At 36.6% G+C, this 21,617-nt stretch overlaps 1 protein-coding gene across 3 annotated transcripts in view; it reads right to left on the bottom strand.

Moving 5' to 3' along the window:
- CRB1 (crumbs cell polarity complex component 1) overlaps positions 1-21,617 on the bottom strand; it is a 141,872-nt gene that overhangs the window by 100,032 nt on the left and 20,223 nt on the right. For 2 of the 3 annotated variants that reach the window (XM_041764851.1, XM_041764832.1), the window contains exons 3-4: positions 18,898-19,037; positions 13,096-13,281 (exon numbers count right to left, since the gene is read on the bottom strand). In XM_041764851.1, the coding sequence (XP_041620785.1) occupies positions 13,096-13,281; positions 18,898-19,037 (326 nt within the window). The remainder of the gene's footprint in view (positions 1-13,095; positions 13,282-18,897; positions 19,038-21,617) is intronic. The other variant, XM_041764841.1, reaches the window with a different exon arrangement.

Raw genomic sequence — 21,617 nt, 5'->3', positions numbered from 1 at the left:
AGGAGATATTGACTGTCCCATATACCTCAATGCTTCATGAATACATGACACTTTCAGTGCTACATGTTTGGCCCAGTATGGCTATTTCAGTCGAATTTAGGTAAAGTGACAGGATTTAATTTTTAAGGAAAAGTGAATGCTTCATTTTTAGTAACATTGTGCTTGAAGCAGATGAACCTGAGAATTGAGAGCTCCTGCGTACAGTCACTTTGCCAGGTGGCTCTCATCGGGGTGTTTATTGTTAAAAACCCCGCTATTTCTGCCTGAGGTTTGAAGCCAGGGCTTCACAGGATCCCCTGCTGCACTCCTCAATTCTTTCCATACAGAGAGCAGATGGGTGAAGCAGAATAAATCCTAGCCTCAGAGGCAAACAACGTAACATTCCAGAGACCAGCGATGGTGTTGCTTTTTGTTGGAGTAAATGCTAATTGGAGTTGGGAGTGAAAGTTAGAACTGAAAATTGGACTTGGTTTATGAGACAGTTGGGAAATTTGTTAAAGGTATTATCACTACCATATTTTGATAAACAGAAACAAAATGTTAACATTGCAAACATTCATCAATTGTTTCCAATTTAGCTTGGTTGGTTAGGACAGGATGCTTCGAGGGTAAGCACACAGGTCATGAGATTCTCTCTTGACTTTTAGAAGTAACATGGTCCTTTGTATTAAAGAATGCTAACTTATCAAGTCGTTTGGATTCTTATAATTTCCAACAAAGTCTATCTGGTATAAAGAGCATAAATAGGTCCTCTTTTCTGATTTGTCTGACTACTTTTTTTTTACAGCTCCCCCGTGGCAGTTATTATATTTTATTGTATCTCTTATTTTTGTGCCTCTTTTTCTTCATAGTTTTTCAGTTTCCTTTAGGAAGACATTATGTATTTTCATCATTATATCCCTAGACCAGAGTCCATCGCCCCAAACTGGAAAGCTAAGACATAATAGAAAGAAGCAGCCAACATTCCTTCCAGTAACGGTCAAGGATGGTCATACAAAATAAAGCTAATTTATTGATTTTGGAATGAACTGAACAGTGGTATTCAACTACAGGCCTTCTTTAGTTATAGATTTATTTAGCTTGCCATTAAAATTATGTGAGTATGTGGGCTTAAATAAACGCAACGACCTTTAAATCAAGTGTTTATGCACCATTATTATTTCAGTTTGAGCACTGCAGCTATGGCACAAAACAGTCATGACAGTGTGTGAAGATATTTTGCCAAAGAAATTTTATTTAATGATTTTGGGGAATTATAGAATAGTAACCATTATTGCAACTAGACCCATGAGTTTCCAAGTCATTAAAATATCTAAATAGACCTTCATATTTGTCTCAGTTATCTCATTGAATGAGACTTTTGGTTTCTCTGGGCCATGATAACTTGCTTTCCTTGATGGAATTCCCTAAAAAACCCTGGATACAAGCTATTCCTCCTTAAGAGGAGGACTGCTTGGATCTTCTCACCAGAATACTCCACCTCCTTGTTTTCACAACTTCTCACTTTCTGTAACCTCAAGCTGTCTTTATTTCTATCTCCCTGAGTATTGTCTTCCAGGCCTTTGAGTTAATTTCTACTGTAGTATGGCTCACTTGAAAGTATAAAAAGTTAGAAAATTATATTGCAACCACAACCATTTTCAATATAGAAGGTAACTCTCTATATAGTGAAGAGTAATAAATACATCCTTATTTATAATAAAAAAAGAATAGTTTGTAGCTATATTAAACAACTCTAGTGGTTTCCTCGGATGGAGCTCTGTCTTTAAATGTATTATAAAAATCACATTTTTTATCATGATGTAAATTTTATTTTAATCTAATAAGGGATAGGAATGCCTGGGTGGCTCAGCAGTTAAACATCTGCCTTCCAGCCCAGGGCATGATCTTGGAGTCCCAGGACTGAGTCCCACATCGGGCTCCCTGCATGGAGCCTGCTTCTCCCTCTGCCTATGTCTCTGCCTCTCCCTCTCTCTGTGTGTCTCTCATGAATAAATAAACAAAATCTTTTTAAAAAATCTAACAAGGGATAGAACAGTGAAAATGCACAGCTTGTAAAAAAAATTAACTGTGTGTCATTTATATCATTAGCAGAGACCAGTGGGAGCCCCAGAGGCATCAGATGAACCCAGGAGACCAAAATAACACTGCAACAACTCTGCAATTTAACTGGTCATTGGACCCATTGACCATCAAAGTAGGTCAGGAACTTTTTGCCAAAACTAAGCAGGTTACTGCCAGCTAAAATTTAAAAATATTCTGATAGGACTTGGAGTTTCCTAATGTAACATCCAAAATGTCCAGGATTCAATTGAAAATTATCCATTATACCAAGAACTAGAAAACCACAAATTGAGAAAAGAAAAGAAACTAACATCAACACTGAATTACATCAGGTGTCAGAATTATCTGACCAGGATTTTGAAGAAACCATCATAAAATAATTTAATAAGCAATTACAAATTCTCTTGAGATAAAGACTTCCTAAATTTGGTAAAAGACATAAACCCAGATTTAAAAAACTGAATGAAACCCAAATAGAACAAACCCAAGTAAATTTACACCAAGACATATCAGAAATAAAATTTTGGAAAGTAAACACAAAGTTGAAGGTATTTTCACTACCATGTGTTTTCTTTTCAAGTAGCCAGATAAATGATGCATTCTCTATATGGCAACACCAATTTCAATGACATCAGATTTCTGATTTTAAACCATGGAGTGTAGAAAGAAGTGATATAGGGAGGAACTAAGGTGGTGGAATAGAAGAGGACCCTAGGCTTGCTTCACCCTTTGAACACAGCTAGATAAACATCAAATCATTCTGAATACCCAAGAAATCAATCTGAGGACTGATGGAACCAACTACACAACTAGAGGGAGAGAAGAGGCCACATCGTGTAAGGTAGGTGTGGAGACGTGGTTGGGGGTGGTGGTGAATGGATGGTTTTATGGAGGGGAGAGATGGAGTGTTGAGGGGGGGAGATAGAGAGGGAGAGAGAGGGATCCCTGGGTGGCGCAGTGGTTTGGCACCTGCCTTTGGCCCAGAGCGCGATCCTGGAGACCCGGGATCGAATCCCACATCAGGCTCCCGGTGCATGGAGCCTGCTTCTCCCTCTGCCTGTGTCTCTGCCTCTCTCTCTTTCTCTCTGTATGACTATCATAAATAAATAAAAAATTAAAAAAAAAAAGAGAGGGAGAGAGAGAGAAGAGGAGCACATAGGGGATGACACAAAGAAAACACTTTCCCAAAGTCACTGATTGGGAAAAAAGAAGGGCTGATTTTTGTGAATTTTTAAAACCTTCAGGACTCAGAGACTAGAGTTTTATTTTGTTTTAATTTTTTCTTAGAGAGAGAAAACATGCACACTTGCACATGCAGGGTGGGGTGGAAGGGCAGAAAGAGAATCTTAAGCAGGCTCCATGCCCAGCATGGATCTCCACATGTGGTTCAAACTCACAACCTTGAGACCATGACCTGAGCTAAAATCAAGAGTTTTACACTTAACAAACTGAATCACCAAGGCACTCCTCAAAAACAAGGATTTTAGAGGTCCCAGATGTGGGTGGTGTAGAACCCAATGAGCGCTGTAGTGCTTCTGTGGAGAAAGAAGGCATGTAGCCTAGGGACAAAGGATGTGATCTGAGGATATCCTGAAATGCACTAGGAGAGATGGCTCCTCCTTTTTGGAGCACATCTCGGAGAGGTGGCATTGCCTCTCCAGGGACAAAAGAGCTAGTGGGCACCACTTACCTCTCCACTCTTTAGCATAGGCACAGAGACACCTGCTGAAGGTAGCTAACCTAGACATTGGCTCTTTGCAGTGCTTTACTCCAAACTTCATACCCCTGTGCTTTGGGGCAATACCCTTTTGGGACAAATCTGTATCAGTCCAGCATGGTGAGACCCTCCCCCAGAGGACCAGTACAGTCCCTTCCAGGCCAGGTCCCTAAAGTTTGGAGTTTTAAAACTCAGCTGGTCTGCCTAGAATAGAACACAGGTATACTGCACTGCCAGGTGGGCAGACGGCCTGGATGCAGGGTGAAGATGGTGATCTGGGGGATAATTGGGACACACAAGGGGAGATTGTTCCTCTTTTGGGAGAGATTTCTAGACGGCAGTAGGCACAAACTCCCCTCTCTGGGGCCAAGGGAGAGGGCTGACACCATTTGCTTCCCTGGCCCCTTAGCATAAACTAACTTCAGTAAGCAGCACAGCACCAACACTGGTGGCCTAAACCACTTACACTAAGCCCCACATCCCTGTGCTCTGTTGGTGCTGCTTTTTGGGGGACATATACCTGAAACCCAAAGCAGTGGGCCCCTCCCACAAAAGACCAGAACAATCCCCCCAACACACACATACCATGTCTACTGACCATAGAGTCCTGCAAAGCTTCAGCTCTAGTGGAAATAGCATCAGATCTCTTAAACAAGCAGACCAGAGCACAACTAGTTAAAACTCACCACTCTGGCCAAGGTACAAACACTTCCCAATGCAGGCAAGGGGAAACTACAGAGAACTGACCTGAGGGAAAGAGCAGCCAAAATACAACATTGGAGTGCACACAGCAGACACCAGAGACACTTCCTGAAGCACCGGGCCCTGGATGGTATATGACCTTTTATTTAAAAAGCCACTACTCTCAGCATCAGGAAGTGTAACATGCTTTCCTAACACATAGAAGAAGACAGAAACCTAGACAAAATGCCAAGACAGAAGAATTCATCCCAAAAGAAAGAAGAAGAAAAGGTCATAGCCAGGGATCTAATCGAAATAGATATAAATAATATGCCTATCTCAGAATTAAAGCAAGAATAATAAGGAGAAAAACAAAGAAGGCATCAGGGAGTCCCTTACTGCAGAGATAAACCCCTAAAAACAATAGTCAGGCCAAAATGAAATATCCAACAGTGAGATTGGAAACCAACTGGATGTAATGACTACAAGAATAGAAAAAGCAGAGGAATAAATCAGTGATATAGAAGATGAAATTGTGGAAAATAATGAAGCTGAAAAGAAGAGGGAAAGAAAAATATTGGATCATAAATATAGACTTAGGGAACTCAGCGACTCCATAAAGCATATTAACATTTGTATCATAGGACTCCCAGAAGAAGAATAGAGGGAAAAGTGGTCAGGAGGTTTATTTGAGGAGATAATAGCTGAAAACTTCCCTAATCTGGAGAAATAGACAGACACCCAAAGTTAGGAGGCACAGAGAATTCCCATCAAAACCAAGAAAAGTAGGCTGACACAAAGACATAGCATAGTAAATTATCAAAATACAGAGATAAGGAAAAAATGCTAAAACCAACAAGACAAAGAAGTCCCTAACCTACAAGGCAGGTGAGCAGCAGATCTATCTATAGAAATCTGGCAGGCCAGAAGCAAGCGGTATAAAAATTCAATGTGCTGAATGGGAAAAAGATGTGGCCAAGAATAGTCTATCTACAAGGCTGACATTCAGAACAAGGAGAGATAAAGAGTTTCCCAGACAAACAAAAACTAAAGGAGTTTGTGACCACTACGTTAGACCTGCAAGAAATATTAAAGGGGACTATTTGGGAAAGAAAGATCAAAAGTTATAAGGACTAGAAAGGCACCAAATTCATATCTATCAATAATTACTCTGAATATAAATGGACTAGCTGGTCCAACCAAAAGACATAGGGTGTCTATATGCTGCCTACAAGAGACTCATTTTAGGCCTAAAGACACCTGCAGATTGAAAGTGTGGGAATGCAGAAACATTTATCATGCTAATAGACATCAAAAGAAAGCTGGAGTAGGCATACTTATATTAGACAAACTAGATTTTAAATCAAAGACTGTAACGAGAGATGAAGAAGGGCACTATATCAAAATAAAAGGGTCTATCTCGCAAGGGTCTATCTTACAATCTAACAATTGTAAATATTTATGCCTCTAAGTCAGGAGCACCTAAATGTATAAAACAATTAATAACACACATAAAGAAATGAAAGTCATTGATAATAATACAATAATAGTAGGAGAACTTAACACCCCACTCACAGCAATGGAAAGATCATCTAAACAGAAGATCAACAAAAAGGCAAGGGCTTTGAATAACACACTGGAGCAGATGGACTCAACAGATCTATTCAGAACATTTAATCCTAAAGCAGCAGAATACACATTCTTTTCAAGTGCACATGGGACATTCTCCAGAATAGGTCACATACTAGGTCACAAATCAGGCCTCAACAAATACAAAAAAAACAGAGATCATACCATGCATATTTTCTGACCATAACACTGTGAAACAAAGTCAACCAGAAAAAAAAAAAAAAAAAAAAAAAGGAAACCAGAAAAAAAAAAAAAAACAAATAGATGGAGGTTACGAATATCCTACTAAAGAATGAATGGGATGACCAGGAAATTGAAGAAGAAATAAATAAATACATGGAAACAAACTAACATGGTAGTCCAAACCCTTTGGGAGGCAGCAAAAGTGGTCAAAAGAGGGAAGCAGATAGCAATACAGGCTTATCTCAAAAAGCAAGAAAAATCTCAAATATGCAACCCAATCTTACACCTAAAGGACCTAGGAAAAGATCAACAAATAAGCCTAAGCCAGCAAAATAATAAGGATTAGAGCAGAAATAAACAATATAGAAACAAACAAAAACACAGTAGGGCAGATCAATGAAACCAGGAGTGGTTCTTTGAAAAAACTTAAGAAAGTTGATAACCCCTAGCCAGACGTATCAAAAAAAAAAAAAGAGAGATAAAAGACCCAAATAAATAAAATCACAAATGAGAGAGGAGAGATCACAACCAACACCACAGAAATACAAACAATTATAAGAAAACGGTATGAAAAATTATATGCCAACAAATGGGGCATATATTCCAGACTGGGGCAGTCTGGAAGAAATGAAGAAATTCATAGAAACATATAAACTAGCAAAACTGAAACAGGAAGAAATAGAAAATTTGAACAGACCAACAACCAGCAAAGAAATTGAACCAGTAATCAAAAATCTCCCAACGAACAAAAGCCTGGGGCCAGATGGCTTCTCAGGGGAGTTCTACCAAACATTTAAAGAAGAGTTAATACCTATTCTTTTCAAGCTGTTCCAAAAAACAGAAATGGAAGGAAAATTTCCAAACTCATTCTATGAAGCCAGCATTACCTTGGTTCCAAAACAAGACAAAGACCCCACTAAACAAGAGAATTACAGGCCGACATCTGAAATGAAAGTGGATGCAAAAATTTTCAACAAAGTACTAGCAAATCTAGTCCAACAGTACACTAAAGGAACCATTCACCATGATCAAGTGGGATTTATTCCTGGGTTGCCAGGAATGGCAATGCCAAGGTGGCTCAATATTCACAAATAAATCAATATGATACACCACATTAATAAAGGATGAGAACCATATGATCCTCTCAATAGATGCAGAAAAAGCATTTGACAAAGTACAGCATCGATTCTTGACTAAAACCCTCAACAAAGTAGGGATAGAGGGAACATACCTCAATATCATAAAGGCCATATGCAAAAGACCCACAGCTAATATAATCCTCAGTGGGGAAAAACTGAGAGCTTTTCCTCTGCTGTCAGGAGGAAGACAGGGATGTCCACTCTCACTGCTGTTGTCTAATATAGTATTGGAAGTCCTAGCCTCAGCAATAAGACAACAAAAAGAAATAAAAGACATCTAAATCAGCAAGGAAGAAGTCAAACTTTGACTCTTCACAGACATGATACTCTACCTAAAAAACCTGAAAGACTTCACCAGAAAATTTCTAGAACTGATACACAAATTCAGTAAAGTCACAGGATACAATATTAACATACAGAAATCTGTTGCATTTCTATACATTAATAATGAAGCAGCAGAAAGAGAAATCAAGGAATTGATCCCCTAGTTATCCCATTCCTAGGGGTGCAGAGACCTGCCGGCAGGTGCAGAAATCCACAGGCCTCACAGCGCCGAGGACAAGCCTTGAAGATTGACTGCTGTGAAGTCAATGATCATCTGCATTGTGCATTTGAGGAAATAGGCTCAGAGGGCCTGAGGACCCCCAGCTCGTGAACGGCAAAGTCAGATTTCAAGCCCCGATGCTGAAGTTACAGATACATACAATTTTATGGCATGAATGTAAATGTGTTACACAGAGTCATGTTTTATAAACAGTTGCGTGTACCAAAGGTTTCTGTATGTGAAAATGTGGCTAATGCACTTACGATGGGAATCAGGAAACTGCTTTTATGTTTTACATGGAACTGAATTCAAATAATGTATTTTCGGTGAGGGGGAAGACTTCGACTTCTGGTCAATATCACAATGTTTAATTCTATTAAATAGAAGCCATTTCTTGGCCAGTGACACCTGGTCGTGAGGAGAGGGGACTTGCCTTTCCCACATGCTTAATAGATGTTGGGCACTGTCTGAGGGATAGATGTATAGTTATATTTGAAGCTTGGAGAAACCACACGGATAAAGTAAAGATCTTACACTCTGCTCACGAGAAAAAAAAAAAAAAGTTACCTCAGAATAAACCTAACCAAAGACGTAAAAGATCTGTACACTGAAAACTATGGAACACTTATGAAAGAAATTGAAGATGACACAAAGAAATGGAAATACATCCCATACTCATAAATTGAAGAACAAATAGTATTAAAATGTCTATGCCACCTAAAGTAATCTACACATTTAATGCAATCCCTATCAAAACACCACCAGTATTTTTCTCAGAACTTGAATATTTGTATGGACCCACAAAAGATCCCAAATAGCCAAAGCAATCTTGAAAAAGAAAAACAAAGATGGAGACATTACAATTCTGGACTTTAAGCTGTATTATAAAGCTGCAGTCATGAAGATTGTATGGTACTGGCTCAAAAACAGATGCATAGATCAATGGAACAAAATAGAAAACCCAGAAATGGACCCACAACTCTGGGGAAGTAATCTTTGACAAAACAGGAAAGAATGTCCAATGGGAAAAAGACAGTTTCTTCAACAAATGGTTGGGAAAACTGGATGATCACTTGTAAGAGAATGAAACTGGACCTCTTTCTTACACCATACATGAAAACAAATTCAAAATGGATGAAAGATCTAAATGTGAGACAGGAAACCATCAAAATCCTAGACAACATGGGGAGTAACTTTGACCTTGGCTATAGCAACTTCCTACTAGATATATCTCCTGAGGCAAGGGAAACAAAAGCAAAAATGAGTAATTGGGACTTCAAAAACTAAAAGGCAGCCTATCTAATGGGAGAAGATATTAGCAAACAACATATCTAATAAAGGGTTAGTATCCAAAATCCATAAAGAACTTATAAAACCCCAAAAAACAAATAATCCAGTGTAGAAATGGGTGGAAGATATGAATGGACCTACAGAAGACTAACAGACACATGAAAAGATGCTCAATATCACGCATCATCAGGGAAATACAAGTCAAAACTACAATGAGATACCACCTCACACCTGTCAGAAAGACTAAAATTAACAAGTAAACAACAGGTGTTATAAGATGTGGAGAAAGGAGAACCTTCTTACACACTTGGTGGGGATGCTAGCTAGTGCATCTCTAGAAAACAGTATGGAGGTTCCTCAAGGAGTTAAAAATAGAGGTGCAGCTGGGTGGTTCAGTTGGTCAAGCGTCTGAATCTTGATTTCGACTCAGATTATGATCTCAAAGTTGTGGTATCAAGCACCTCATCAGGCTCTGTGCTGGGAATGGAGTCTGCTTGGGATTCTCTCTCTCCCTCTCCTTCTGCCCCTCCTCACTCTGCCCTAGCTCTAAGAAAAAAAAGAAAAAAGAAAAGAAAGTTATGTATAGCTTCTCAAATACTGAAAGAAAAGAACTGTCAATTCTCTTCATGAATTTTCTAAATTATACATGGTGATTAAAATAAGATTTATAATACCATCTGATCTTCAAGACAATGATGTTCTAAAATAGGGAAAATAAAGGGACCTAAATGGAAGTAAGGTCCCTCTACTTCACTCAAAGTGGTAAAATGTTAATACCAATAGGCTTGATACATATGCAATATGTATATTGTAATACCTAGGAAAACCACTATGAACACTACACAAAACAGTATATCCAAAGTGCTATGAATAAATCAAGATGAAATTCTGAAAAAAAAAAGGCCAAGTAACCTAAAGGGAGTTAAGAAAAGCACAAGAATCCAATGGAAAACAAATAATAAATAAATAACCTAAACGTATCAATAATTACTTACATGTAAATGATCTAAACACATTTATTAAAAGGCAGAAATTGACAGAATAATTGTTTTAAGAAGCATGACCCAATAATATGCTGTGGAATATGCTGTTTACAAGAAACTCATTTCAAATTCAATGATAAGTAAGTTGAAAGTATAAGGATGGAAAAAAGATATACTATGCAAACATTAATATTTTGAAAGGCAGGAGCATGAATGTCCATGTAGAAAATCTGAAAGAATTGACAAAAACTTTCCTGAAACTAATAAACTATTGTAGCAAGGTTGCAGGGGATAAAGCTGATATACAAATGTCAATTGCTTTCCTATATAATAGCAAGGAACAAGTGGAATTAGAAATTAACAACACATTTACATTAGCACTCCAAAAATGAAATAGATATAACTCTGACAAAATACATACCAGATCTATATAAGGAAAACTACAAATCTCTGATGTAAGATATCAAAGAAGAACTAAATAAGTGGAGAAATGTCCCATGTTCATGGATAGGAAAACTCAATATTGTCAAGATACTAGTTCTCTCCAACTTGGTCTATAGATTCAATGCAATCCCAACAAAAATCCCAGCAAATAATTTTATAGATATCAACAGACTGGTTCTAAAGTTTATATGGACAAAGAACCCAGAATAGAGCATGATATTGAAAGAGAACAAAGTTGGAGAACTGACACAAACCAACTTCAAGACTTGTAGACAGTAATTACGTGTCATATTGGCAAAACAGACATAAATAGATAATTAGAACAGAATAGATGGCCTGGAAATAGACATATGCAAATATAGTCAACCAATCATGGACAAAGGAGCAAAGCAATAGTTTTTTCAGTACATGGTGGAACAAAAGAGTCTTTTCAATACATAGCTGTGGAACAACTGGGCATCTACCTGCAGAAAAGTGTATCTTCATACAAACCTTACACCCTTCATGAAAATTAACTCAAAATGGACTCTAGACCTAAATGTAAAATGCAAAACTATAAAATATCTAGAAGCTGACATGGGAGTAAACCTAGATAACCTTGGGTAAGTTGATGACTTTTTAGATATGACAGTGAAGGCATGATCCATGAAAGATATTGACAAACTGAAACTCATTAAAATTTAAAACTTTTGCTTTATGAAAGACAGTGTCAAGAGAATGAGAAGTCAAAATGGATAATTCTTCATAAAACCAGTTTACTCTTTATGTTAGGAACACAACAAAACTAGATTTCTCAGTCTTAAATGTAGTCATATGACTGAATTTGACCAATAGAATGTGAATAGAAGAGATAACCACTACTTTTGGTATTGGTCAATAAAAACCCTCTAGATGCCACACTCCATTTTCTTTCCTTCTCCAATGGCTTGCTGAAGAAGAGCATGATAACCTTGGAAACCACTTTCGAAGACAGAAAAAGAAAAAAGAGAGAGAGAGAGAGAGAGAGAGAGAGAAGAGCTTGTGACCCTGAACCACCATTCATAGGCCAACTGATCATGAGAACCCATTTCTGGAATTTATATCAGTGAAAAATAAATGCTTTTATTAAGCTATGGAGATGTGAGGCAGCCAGGACTTCTTAACTCATATAGTCATGCTTGGCAAGTCCTTAGATATTGAGGCCAATACATTTTTCAAGAACATTTGACTAAGAATAAATAGTTTAGAAAAAATAAGGGGAGAGCAACCATAAGAAACAGAGACAGGAAATTGAAATAATCCCAGGTAAGGTAAATACATAAATATATTCCAGAAAAAAGCTAATGCTTGTAGAACCCACATTAACTGATAAGATTTTTAGCCATCTACATATGATGTATTACATGAGTTTATTTTGTCCTTTTTATCATTTATCAAGATTTACTTGCATTCCTTTTATTAAAGGAAAAATCTTATAAGCAAGAAGTTGTTCAGGAAAAATACTGCTTATCCTGACACTGAAGTTAGGGAGATTTTTCTTCTCTGTGTTCTGATAGAGGGGGCAGTGAAGAAGGAAATACCTTCTATAGTAACCTTACAGCAAACACTGCCATGACTCAAAGATCATTAAGCTTCACAACTGAAACACCATAAGAAAAGGAATAGTAAATATAGATAGACAACCACCCTCCCCTTTGTTTCTTATTCTTTATTTACTTTTCTCAGAAATCTTCAAAAATAACCAAAATAGTTTCCTCAGGTATCAATTAATCTATTGAGAAAGAAATAAGATGGAAAGTTTGATTGTAATCAGTTTTCTCAGTGGTATCTATGCAGTTGTAGGACAGTTGTGACTCATTACCAAATATGAGGACTGTCTCCAAACTTCTGAAAATTTCCAGAACATGGAAGCAGACACAAACACAACTGCTCATTGGAAAATATACATGCAGCTTTCTTCTGGGTTTCAGAGTAAGAAGGCTGCTGAAAAAGAAACATTTAAATTTGACATACAGAACAACTTTAGCTATAAAGTAGTTGAAGAAGATAATTTGAGACTAGATAATTGCTCTCAGTGTAAACATAAGTGCATTGACTTTTTAAAAGCAAATTTGAATAACATAAAAATATAGTATCATTGTAAAATAAAAAGTCCAACATTTTCTGTTTATAAAGTAAAGAATTTGAGTTGGGCTTCAATTCCCAGCATAATGTGTAAAAGCATTTCCCCTTTATATACCTCCTTTATCCTTATTTTAACATTTTCCTCATGATTTGATGAATTATGATATATGAAACATGGTATTTTTCATGCCCACAAGGGGGACCCTTTGCAACAGCTTATACTGCACAGATCTTGCTGCTAATACACCATTTGACTAAATGCATGATCTGCCATAAAGTGCTAGAAAGTCAAGCTGTCTCTCCTCTCTTTGCCCTCACCTGTGAGTCCAGGTGGACAGATACAAACATAACCTGAGGCTTCAGGGTGACTGAACGAAGAAGGCAGCAGCTGAGCAAGGTGTCCATATGGTTTCTCTGGGGACAGCTCTATGCATGTCCCACCAGATTGGCAAGGGTTCCCGTTGCATTCGTTGATGTGAGTCTCACATTGGGCACCTGTGTATCCTGCAGGATAAAAGTTCAGAGAAGCAGCTGAGTCAAAGCTCCTCAACCAGAGTTCATGCCTGAAAAGAGACTGACCACTGGGCTGGCACCAATTAACAAGACGATGTGCTGCCCTCAAGGAGCTAGCAAGGAGAATCTGGTTTCCTTGAAAACAGCAGCAGCAAAAGAATCACTTGTACAATAGTGACCATTATTTTTAAAAACATTTGATTGATATTTTGATTAATGTAATGGGACTTCAGGATAACCTTGATTTCCTGATTATTTTAAAGATTCCATTTCCTCAATACTCCATTTGAGTATTTCCTAAAATACTCCAATTGAATTTTTAGCAAGAACAAAATATTTTTTTAAGAAAACAGCCAAAAAGAAAAAAGAGAAAAAGAAAAAAGAGAAAAAGAAAATAGCCAAAAAGACAGCAGAAACTACATAGCCAACCCTAAATTCTTAGGGCAAAGCAAAGGTAAATGATTATTTCTTCACACTGAATAAAATAGAATAAAAAATTATTTTGTATTTGAGTGGATTTAGCTGGGTCATTTTATTAAGGACAAAAATAATGAAACATGAATGATTTAGTACTTTATTAAAAATTGTGAATGTTAGATATAAAGGATAGTCCATGCCAGAACTATTTCTCTGGTTTTACATACATATGCACCTCTTAAAGTATGTATATGTGTGTATATATATATATATATATATATATATATATATACTGATAAGCCCCGCCCCTCTGGACTAGTTGTACCATCTACATACGTACTAGCACTGGATGAAGGTGCATATGGCTCCAAAACCTTGGCAACACTTGCTGTCACCAAATAAAATGTTTTAGCAGTTGGTTAGATTAAAAAAAAAAAAAAGTACTTCATTGTTGTTTGGGTTTACATTTTCCCCAATTACTACTGACTTTAACATGTTTTTGGATTTTTAAAAATCATTTCATTCTTTTTCCTGTTTTTTCCCCATTAGACTGTCTTTCTGATTGATTTATAAGATTATTTATATAGCACTATACATACATAAGCTGATACATGTAGTTCTTAAAGGACATAATTTAAAATACAAATGACTTCACAGTCAGCTAAAGATTTTTGCAATGTCCCTTAACTCTGCTGAGAGATACGTGTTTAAAATGAAATTTACAATCCAAAATGATAAAACTTATAAATCTGACCATGATATTTCTTTACTTTAAAATCATTCCATGGCTTCTGCTCTCATACAAATTAAAATTCAAAAGTATTAACCTGGGGCACCTGGATGGCTCAGTGGTTGAGCCTTCAGCTCAGTGGTTGAGCCTTCAGCTCAGTGGTTGAGCCTTCAGCTCAGGTAGTAATCCCGGCATTCTGGGATCAAGTCCCACGTCGGGCTCCCTGCAGGGAGCCTGCTTCTCCCTCTGCCTGTGTCTCTGCCTCTCTGTCTGTGTCTCTCATGAATAAATAAATAAAACCTTAAAAAAAAAAAAAATCCTTAACCAAAAATGCCCTTTATTTAATCTGGCCCCTTTCCCATTTCTACATTCCTTCCCTAGAATGTTTTCTCCCCCAGGGCCTTCATGACAGGGTTCCCTCTCTTAGACTATGCTCCTCCTCCTCCAAGACTGTGCTTGGCTAAGTCTTGCTTTTGAGACTTAATCTTGTATGACTTTCTCCAAATGGCTTTTCCTCACCAACAGATCTGAAGATTCTTTTGTTTTCTCTCATATCACCCAGTTATTTCTTTTATTGCTCTTATAATAATTTTTATTATTTTTGTTATTATGTTTATAGGCAGTGTTTCCCTCAATAGACTATAAGTTCCACAAAAGCAGGGATGCTTTTTTTTTCTTTCATTCACTACTCCAATACTGAGCAATGCATAAATAGTAGACTTTCAATCAATAGCTGAATGAGATTCAAAGAGTAACAATCAACAATTTAGATTACAATTATAGTTAAAGCAAGTAAATTGGAGAATTGACCATTAATAAGCAAATGATGAGAACATGATATTACTCATTTTGTAATTTTATTAAAAACCTGAATGGGGTCGTATGTCAAATCATAAGCACAACATAAATTCTGTTGCTCAACAGTATAATACATTTGTCACATATGACCCATGAGGTCTTTCTCAGCCATCTAAGAAGAAACTTGCAGATGAAGAAGAAAACTCAAAGCACATGTCAGATCAAATCCCATGATGCTTTGTGGTGACACCCCCACCACTGCCACCAAGAACTCAAGTTTCTTAAACCCAAATATCTACTTTTTCACAAGTTTTTATCAAGTGGTATTCATGGTGCTACACTGAACTTATTGAAGAAAGCTCCAACTACTTTCCATTTTTTTTCTCAGTTTAAGTCTCAAGACTCATACACAGGCCAGGTTAGGAAGTAATTTAAAACCTTCATAAATCCTTTCCTGGTTCCTGACTCATGCATTATCCTATTCCTATAGCGAACATTAGGGAGGTTCTGATTTATGGTCTTCCCGGTCCTGTCCCTACCACAGGGGCCCTGTGGGAATTTTGTTTGCTGCTCCCTTTAACCGTGTATATAAATAGACTCCTTTGGTCAAGGCTGTATTCAATAGTTTTAACAAGTTTTTCTATAAAACTTTGTATAAAGAAACAATGTGATATTGAGTCAAGTCCCCAGGGTTCTTACTTTTCTTTCTTTTTTTTTTAACCAATCCAATCTTACCTGGATAACAAGAAAACTTTTAAGATGACTGACACTTCTTGTAATTAATTACTTTTGAAATGAGGACCCCAGGCAATTACAGTGGTAGATTCTTGCCATTGTCTTCAGTCATTGGTGGTCTTGCAATCCAAAGGAATGGTGTCTTAGATACAGGGTAGTTTGTAGCATTAAATCTTCTCTTTACATATAACAGTAAGAACAGGATACAAAGACATTCTGAAATTTTCCTTCTAGGCAAAAACACCATCATCCAGTAACTCATGAGAGAAACCCAAGCAGACCTGTCCTTATTCTGTGCCTCTTTGTTAATTCCCACATCACATCTGCCTCCTAAATGAGTCTCATGGCTGTCCATTCCCTTATCCCCGCCCTTAACACTGCAGTCACAGTTCAGGCGAATAGTCTTATCTCTTGTTTCCACTGCAGAACTTTTTTTTTTTTTAAACTAGATTCTCTGCCTTTTGTTTTATTCTCTTCAGTCATCTTCCACGAAAGTGCCAGATGAAAAAATAAATAAATAAATAAATAAGAATAAAAATTAAAAAAAAAAAAAGAAAGTGCCGGATGGTTCTTTTTAAACCAACAGGTCAGATTATGCTACCTCTCCTCCCCTTAGTGTGCAGGGCAGACAAACAGCATTGTGATCTGACTTGAGTCTTGTCTTATTCCCCAGCCTCAACTCTCTACCACCAGCCCTATGTAGTCCAGCATTTTGGAACAGTCACTCAAAGCTCGACAGCTGGATATGCTCTTTTCCATGTGTGTCTACAGCCCTTTCTTCCTTCTGTCCTCCTTTTCCTTCTTCTCTTCTTGCCTTAAATAAATTATGTGCTATGTGATAGCCATAGGGTCTAGGATAGTCAGTCTCTTAATTTTGGTACCTAGTTAACATTTATTGAGTGCTTACTATGGTCTAGGCTGACCTAGGAACTTTATATATATTACTGGATCTCTCTAAAGCAACTCTGTGAGGTGGATATTACCTTATTTGCTTTATAGATGAGGAAATTGAGGCTCTGAGCAGTAAAGTAACTTGTCCAAAGTCACACAGTTAGTGAGTACAGTTTTGAGATACGCTTAGTGATCTTTCAAATTTTCTAAAATGGTGCCTACTGGGTCAGGCCATCTCTGTACTTCTCCCCTTGTTTCCTGTTACAGAATTTATTATAGCTTTTCATTGTACCAAAAATTGTACTATGCATATTTTTTTACACTGCCTCTCTACTAGAATTTAAATTTCTTGGAAGAAGGGATCATACCTTTTTGATTCTCAGACCCCTGATGTATATAATTGACATTGAATTCCATGTGACTTAAATGATTGAATCCATGAATGAATGGAACACATATTAATTCGTCTTTCTTAGGTAGGTCTTCTTAACTGCCTAACTTCATTATAACCCCTCTAGAGAATAAAAACCATCTCATACGTAATTCCTACCTCCTGTTGTAGAAACTGGTATGTAATAACATTTGCTTTTTTTTTTTTTTTGAGTACCTAATATGCTCCAGGCTTTATTTTTGTAATTTTATTCTTCATAATAATACAAGTTATTTTTTCATCCTTCACTTGCAGATGAAGAACTTAAGAATTAAGAAGTAACCACTCTAGTTCACTCAGTTAATAAGTGATGGATTTGTTCTATTCCCAAACTGTCCACTCCACCCATTTCCAGATAGAGATCCTGTACAGAGCATTGATTGAATGTTGAGTGCTGATTGATGACAGGAATGTGAAAAAACACATTTTGGAAAATTTTCAGTATTTAAGTCAAGCCAATAACCAAAGGATAACCAGCATGCCCTATTCATTATCTGGAAGTGGGTAGGCACATGACTTACAAATATCTCTGAGCCACAGAATTCCAAACTTCCTTTTACACTTTCACATTTGCTTGTTTGTTTTTTACCTACAAAATATATGTAACCAAAGCATGCTGAATGTCCCACAGGCAATAAGATGCCTTTCAGTCCAAAGCTACTAACAATTGGATTGACCTCAGGCCCCATTTTTCCTCCCCAAACACGGGATTATTTTTCCTTTGGACAGTGAAATGAAAGAGAGAAGGGGGTAGATGATAAGTAAGCTTATAACAACTAGATTTTAAATAATCATAAGTTTATCATTTTTTTTCCAGTGGACCATGAAAGAAGAGACATGCTCTTTTATTTCTACCCCTTAAATCCTAATGAGAATTAGATAAAAAAATATGGCAGGCTTTTTGCCAAAATTCACATCAATATTTACAGGTACAGGTGACTGGATGACTCAAATATTATATAATATTTTCTACTGATTCTGACATTACCTTTACACTCCAGTCTAATTACCCTACCCTTCATGTGTAATTTTTAGTTGTGTATATAATGTATATTTATGTATATTAAACTTATATATATTATATATATTAAACTTGTAATCTCATTTATATTTTTAATGCCTAGGAGAATACACCGATTTCTGGAATATCATTCTATATCCTCTATGGGGACCATCATAACTACGTCGACTGGCTCAATGACTTATAACACAATCTCCTAGGATTTTAATATTGTTTCATGGGTTTCAATATATTCTAGTTATCACAGAAAACATCTTGGAAGAAAAGGAAGCATCTTCAAGTGAATTTTTCTCCATGAAGACCATGCTGAAATTGATTCTTCAATTCATTTTTCCTCTCTGTTTCTTCTAGAAAGTTCTGAAGATCGGGCAGTTTAGTAACCTACTTTAGACAATACATAGTACACCAATAGGTATGTGTGAGCAATGAAGAATACAATTAAATTAAACAATGATAAGTAGAAGAGTTGGTTTTAAACCTTTAACAACAAGAATTTTTAGTTTATATTTGCTATAAGTGATTTGTTTCTATTCTAAGCAAAAAAAAAAAAAAAAAAAAAAAGTTGGAAGATACTTTGCCACTTACCAGGCCAGCAGTGACAAGTGTAATTGTCAGCACTGTCCTCACATGTAGCATTATTATGACAGGGTTCTGACCAACATAGAGGCATCAGGGTCTCACAATGTGTCCCTGTGAATCCACTACCCGTGCAGTTACAGCTATAGCTGGAGAGTAAAATGAAATTTTCACATCAACTTTTGGTCATATTGAGATCAAATACCTTTATTATGTCTCTTCCTCTGTCCATCAATCTGAGACCCAAGGCATGGTTTTAATACTTATCTCAAAAATTCTGGGGAATTATCTCTATAAGCCTGAAAATGTTATGTATTTCCACACTAATATCTGGTTATCTTTTAAATTTTATAGTATGGCTTCGTGCAAAATTATTGGGAAACCATGATTATTTACTTCAGTTTTCTCATCCATAAATTGAAAATAATAATACCTATGTCGAGGGTTATTGTGATAATTAAATGTGTATATACAGAATAGACACAGTATCTGAAGCATCAGAAAATACTGACTAAATTACTACCAAGTAGTACTAAATAAAGTTGTTAATATTTGGAAGGCAGTAAAGAATGATTTATACCACTGTGCCATTCTTTTTATATACAGCCCATTAATAAGGTCCCTTATGAAAAATGAAACAATAAATTATTTAAAAAACAGGAGAAGCCCTTTTTTATATGGATTGTGACTTATGTTCTCTTATGTTTAGATTACAGAAATATTTGAGTCCTGTTATTTCTAAACATTCATTGGTTGGGTGAGATTATCTGATATCCCAAACACAAATCTGATAGAGAGACTTGTTGATTTTATCAGGAGGAGGTTTTTAATTTAGATGGGATCTCAAGGATTTAGTATTGTAAAAATGTGAGCTTGCACACTTGACCCAGATAAAATGAAGGTCTGGTCATTGAAAGAACACCTATGATTTTATAGAGTTGGAGTCCTGTTCACTATGGCTTATGTGCATATTTATCACCAAACACAGATATTAATATTTCGCTAAAGGAAACTGAAATATTAGCAAGTATAATATATTATTATAATTTTTATATATATTTCTAGTGAGAAATCCTCTTACTAATTAAAAATATTTACTAAAAAGCTACTACATATAAGACATTAAGGAGAAGAACCATGTACTTAAGGCTGGCCAGTGGGCCTCAATTCCCAGAATTAGAAACTCTCTTTGCATATTCCTTTGGTCTACAAGAACCTTGTGTGTGTGTGTATGTCTGTGTGGTGTGTGTGTGTGGTTTCTGACTTTCCATTAGCCTCACAGCAAATTTGTTAGTTTTTTTGTTGTGGGGAATTAAAATCAAGTTATATTTGTTGATCTTGTGATTATCTTCTCAATCTTCTTAGGTGGTAAGAAAGATAATCTTACCTTCTTAGGTGGTAAGAAAGATAAAGGTAAAATAGAGAAATTATTCATGGTACATGAGTGGAAAAAATGAAAGGTGGCGGGAGTTAGCCTTGTTCTGCTTGCATTTCCATAGGAAGCAAAAGCTTCGTGTATTTTCTGTCCTGATGCTTTCTAGAGACAGCAAAGCATTGATGGGAGGACCTCCTGCTCTTCCTCTGGAGTGCCTGTTTGGAAACTGCATGTTGGCCAGTAACCTGCCTTCAGGAATGTATATTCTTGCCCCTGGAGAATGATTTGGTTAAAACTGAAAGTCAGAGGCAAGATGTGGAATGTGGTTAAAAGTTAGGCTTTATAGGTTACAAAAGAAATATACAACTACATTGTTCTATTTTTTTAAATATTTATTTATTTATTTGAGAGAGAAGGGAGGGGCAGGAGGAGAGGGAGGGAATATTAAGCAGACCTCACACTCAGTGTGGAGCCTGACTCAGAGCTCAATCCCACGACTCTGAGATCACAACCTGAGCTGAAACCGAGTCAGCCACTAATCCCAGGCAGCCCACGTTGTTCTATTTAAAACTACATCATTTTGCTGGATATAGTTGAAGTACCTGTGCCTTTTACTACTGTTCCTCTTTTGAGTCCGATTCTCTTTGAAACTCAGATTTGGGATCAATTCAATCTTACTTATAAAGGAGAATTGGATTCTAATCCTTCCTTTGTGAAGAATTAGCTGTGTGAACTTGTGGGAATCACCTAACTTCCTTGAACTTTAGACGCCTTAATGTAATGGGAAAATATTAATGCTCATCTTACCTTCCACCGACCTGTTGGAAGATCCAACAAGACATTAAGTACTAATGCTGTTCAAATTGTTATGCACTTGATAACTCAATATTTATAGTTAAAATAAGTATTAGAGGCACCTGGGTGGCTCAATCGGTTAAAGCATTTGACTTGATCTCAACTCAGCTCATGATCTCAGGGTCATGAGTTCAAGCACCATGTTGGCTCCACACTGAGTGGAGCCTATTAAAAAAGTATCAGAAAGTTCTCTAAAATATTTTTTATGAATTCAACTACCATTACTTAAATTTATTATATATATTGTATTAAGGTGTCATTTATTCATTTGTTTGTTTATTATTTTACTGAAAAGCCAATGATAGAATCTACTTTGGAGCAGGATCACATGGCTACTTCTCGCCATTATACTCTCTTTAAAGTATATATTGGGAATTCACCCAATTCCCCGAGAGCCTGAAAACTCAAGATACAATCAATTTGATATCACTGCCTTTTCCAACACTGCTCATTTAAAATTCCTAAAGGATTTGTTTTCACCCCTTGATTTATATGCTTG

Source organism: Vulpes lagopus, chromosome 1 (genome assembly GCF_018345385.1).
Source record: "Vulpes lagopus strain Blue_001 chromosome 1, ASM1834538v1, whole genome shotgun sequence".
NCBI classification, from domain to species: Eukaryota; Metazoa; Chordata; class Mammalia; order Carnivora; family Canidae; genus Vulpes; species Vulpes lagopus.
The sequence above is the reverse complement of the archived record's forward strand: the minus strand, read 5'-3'. Positions and strand labels throughout refer to the sequence as shown.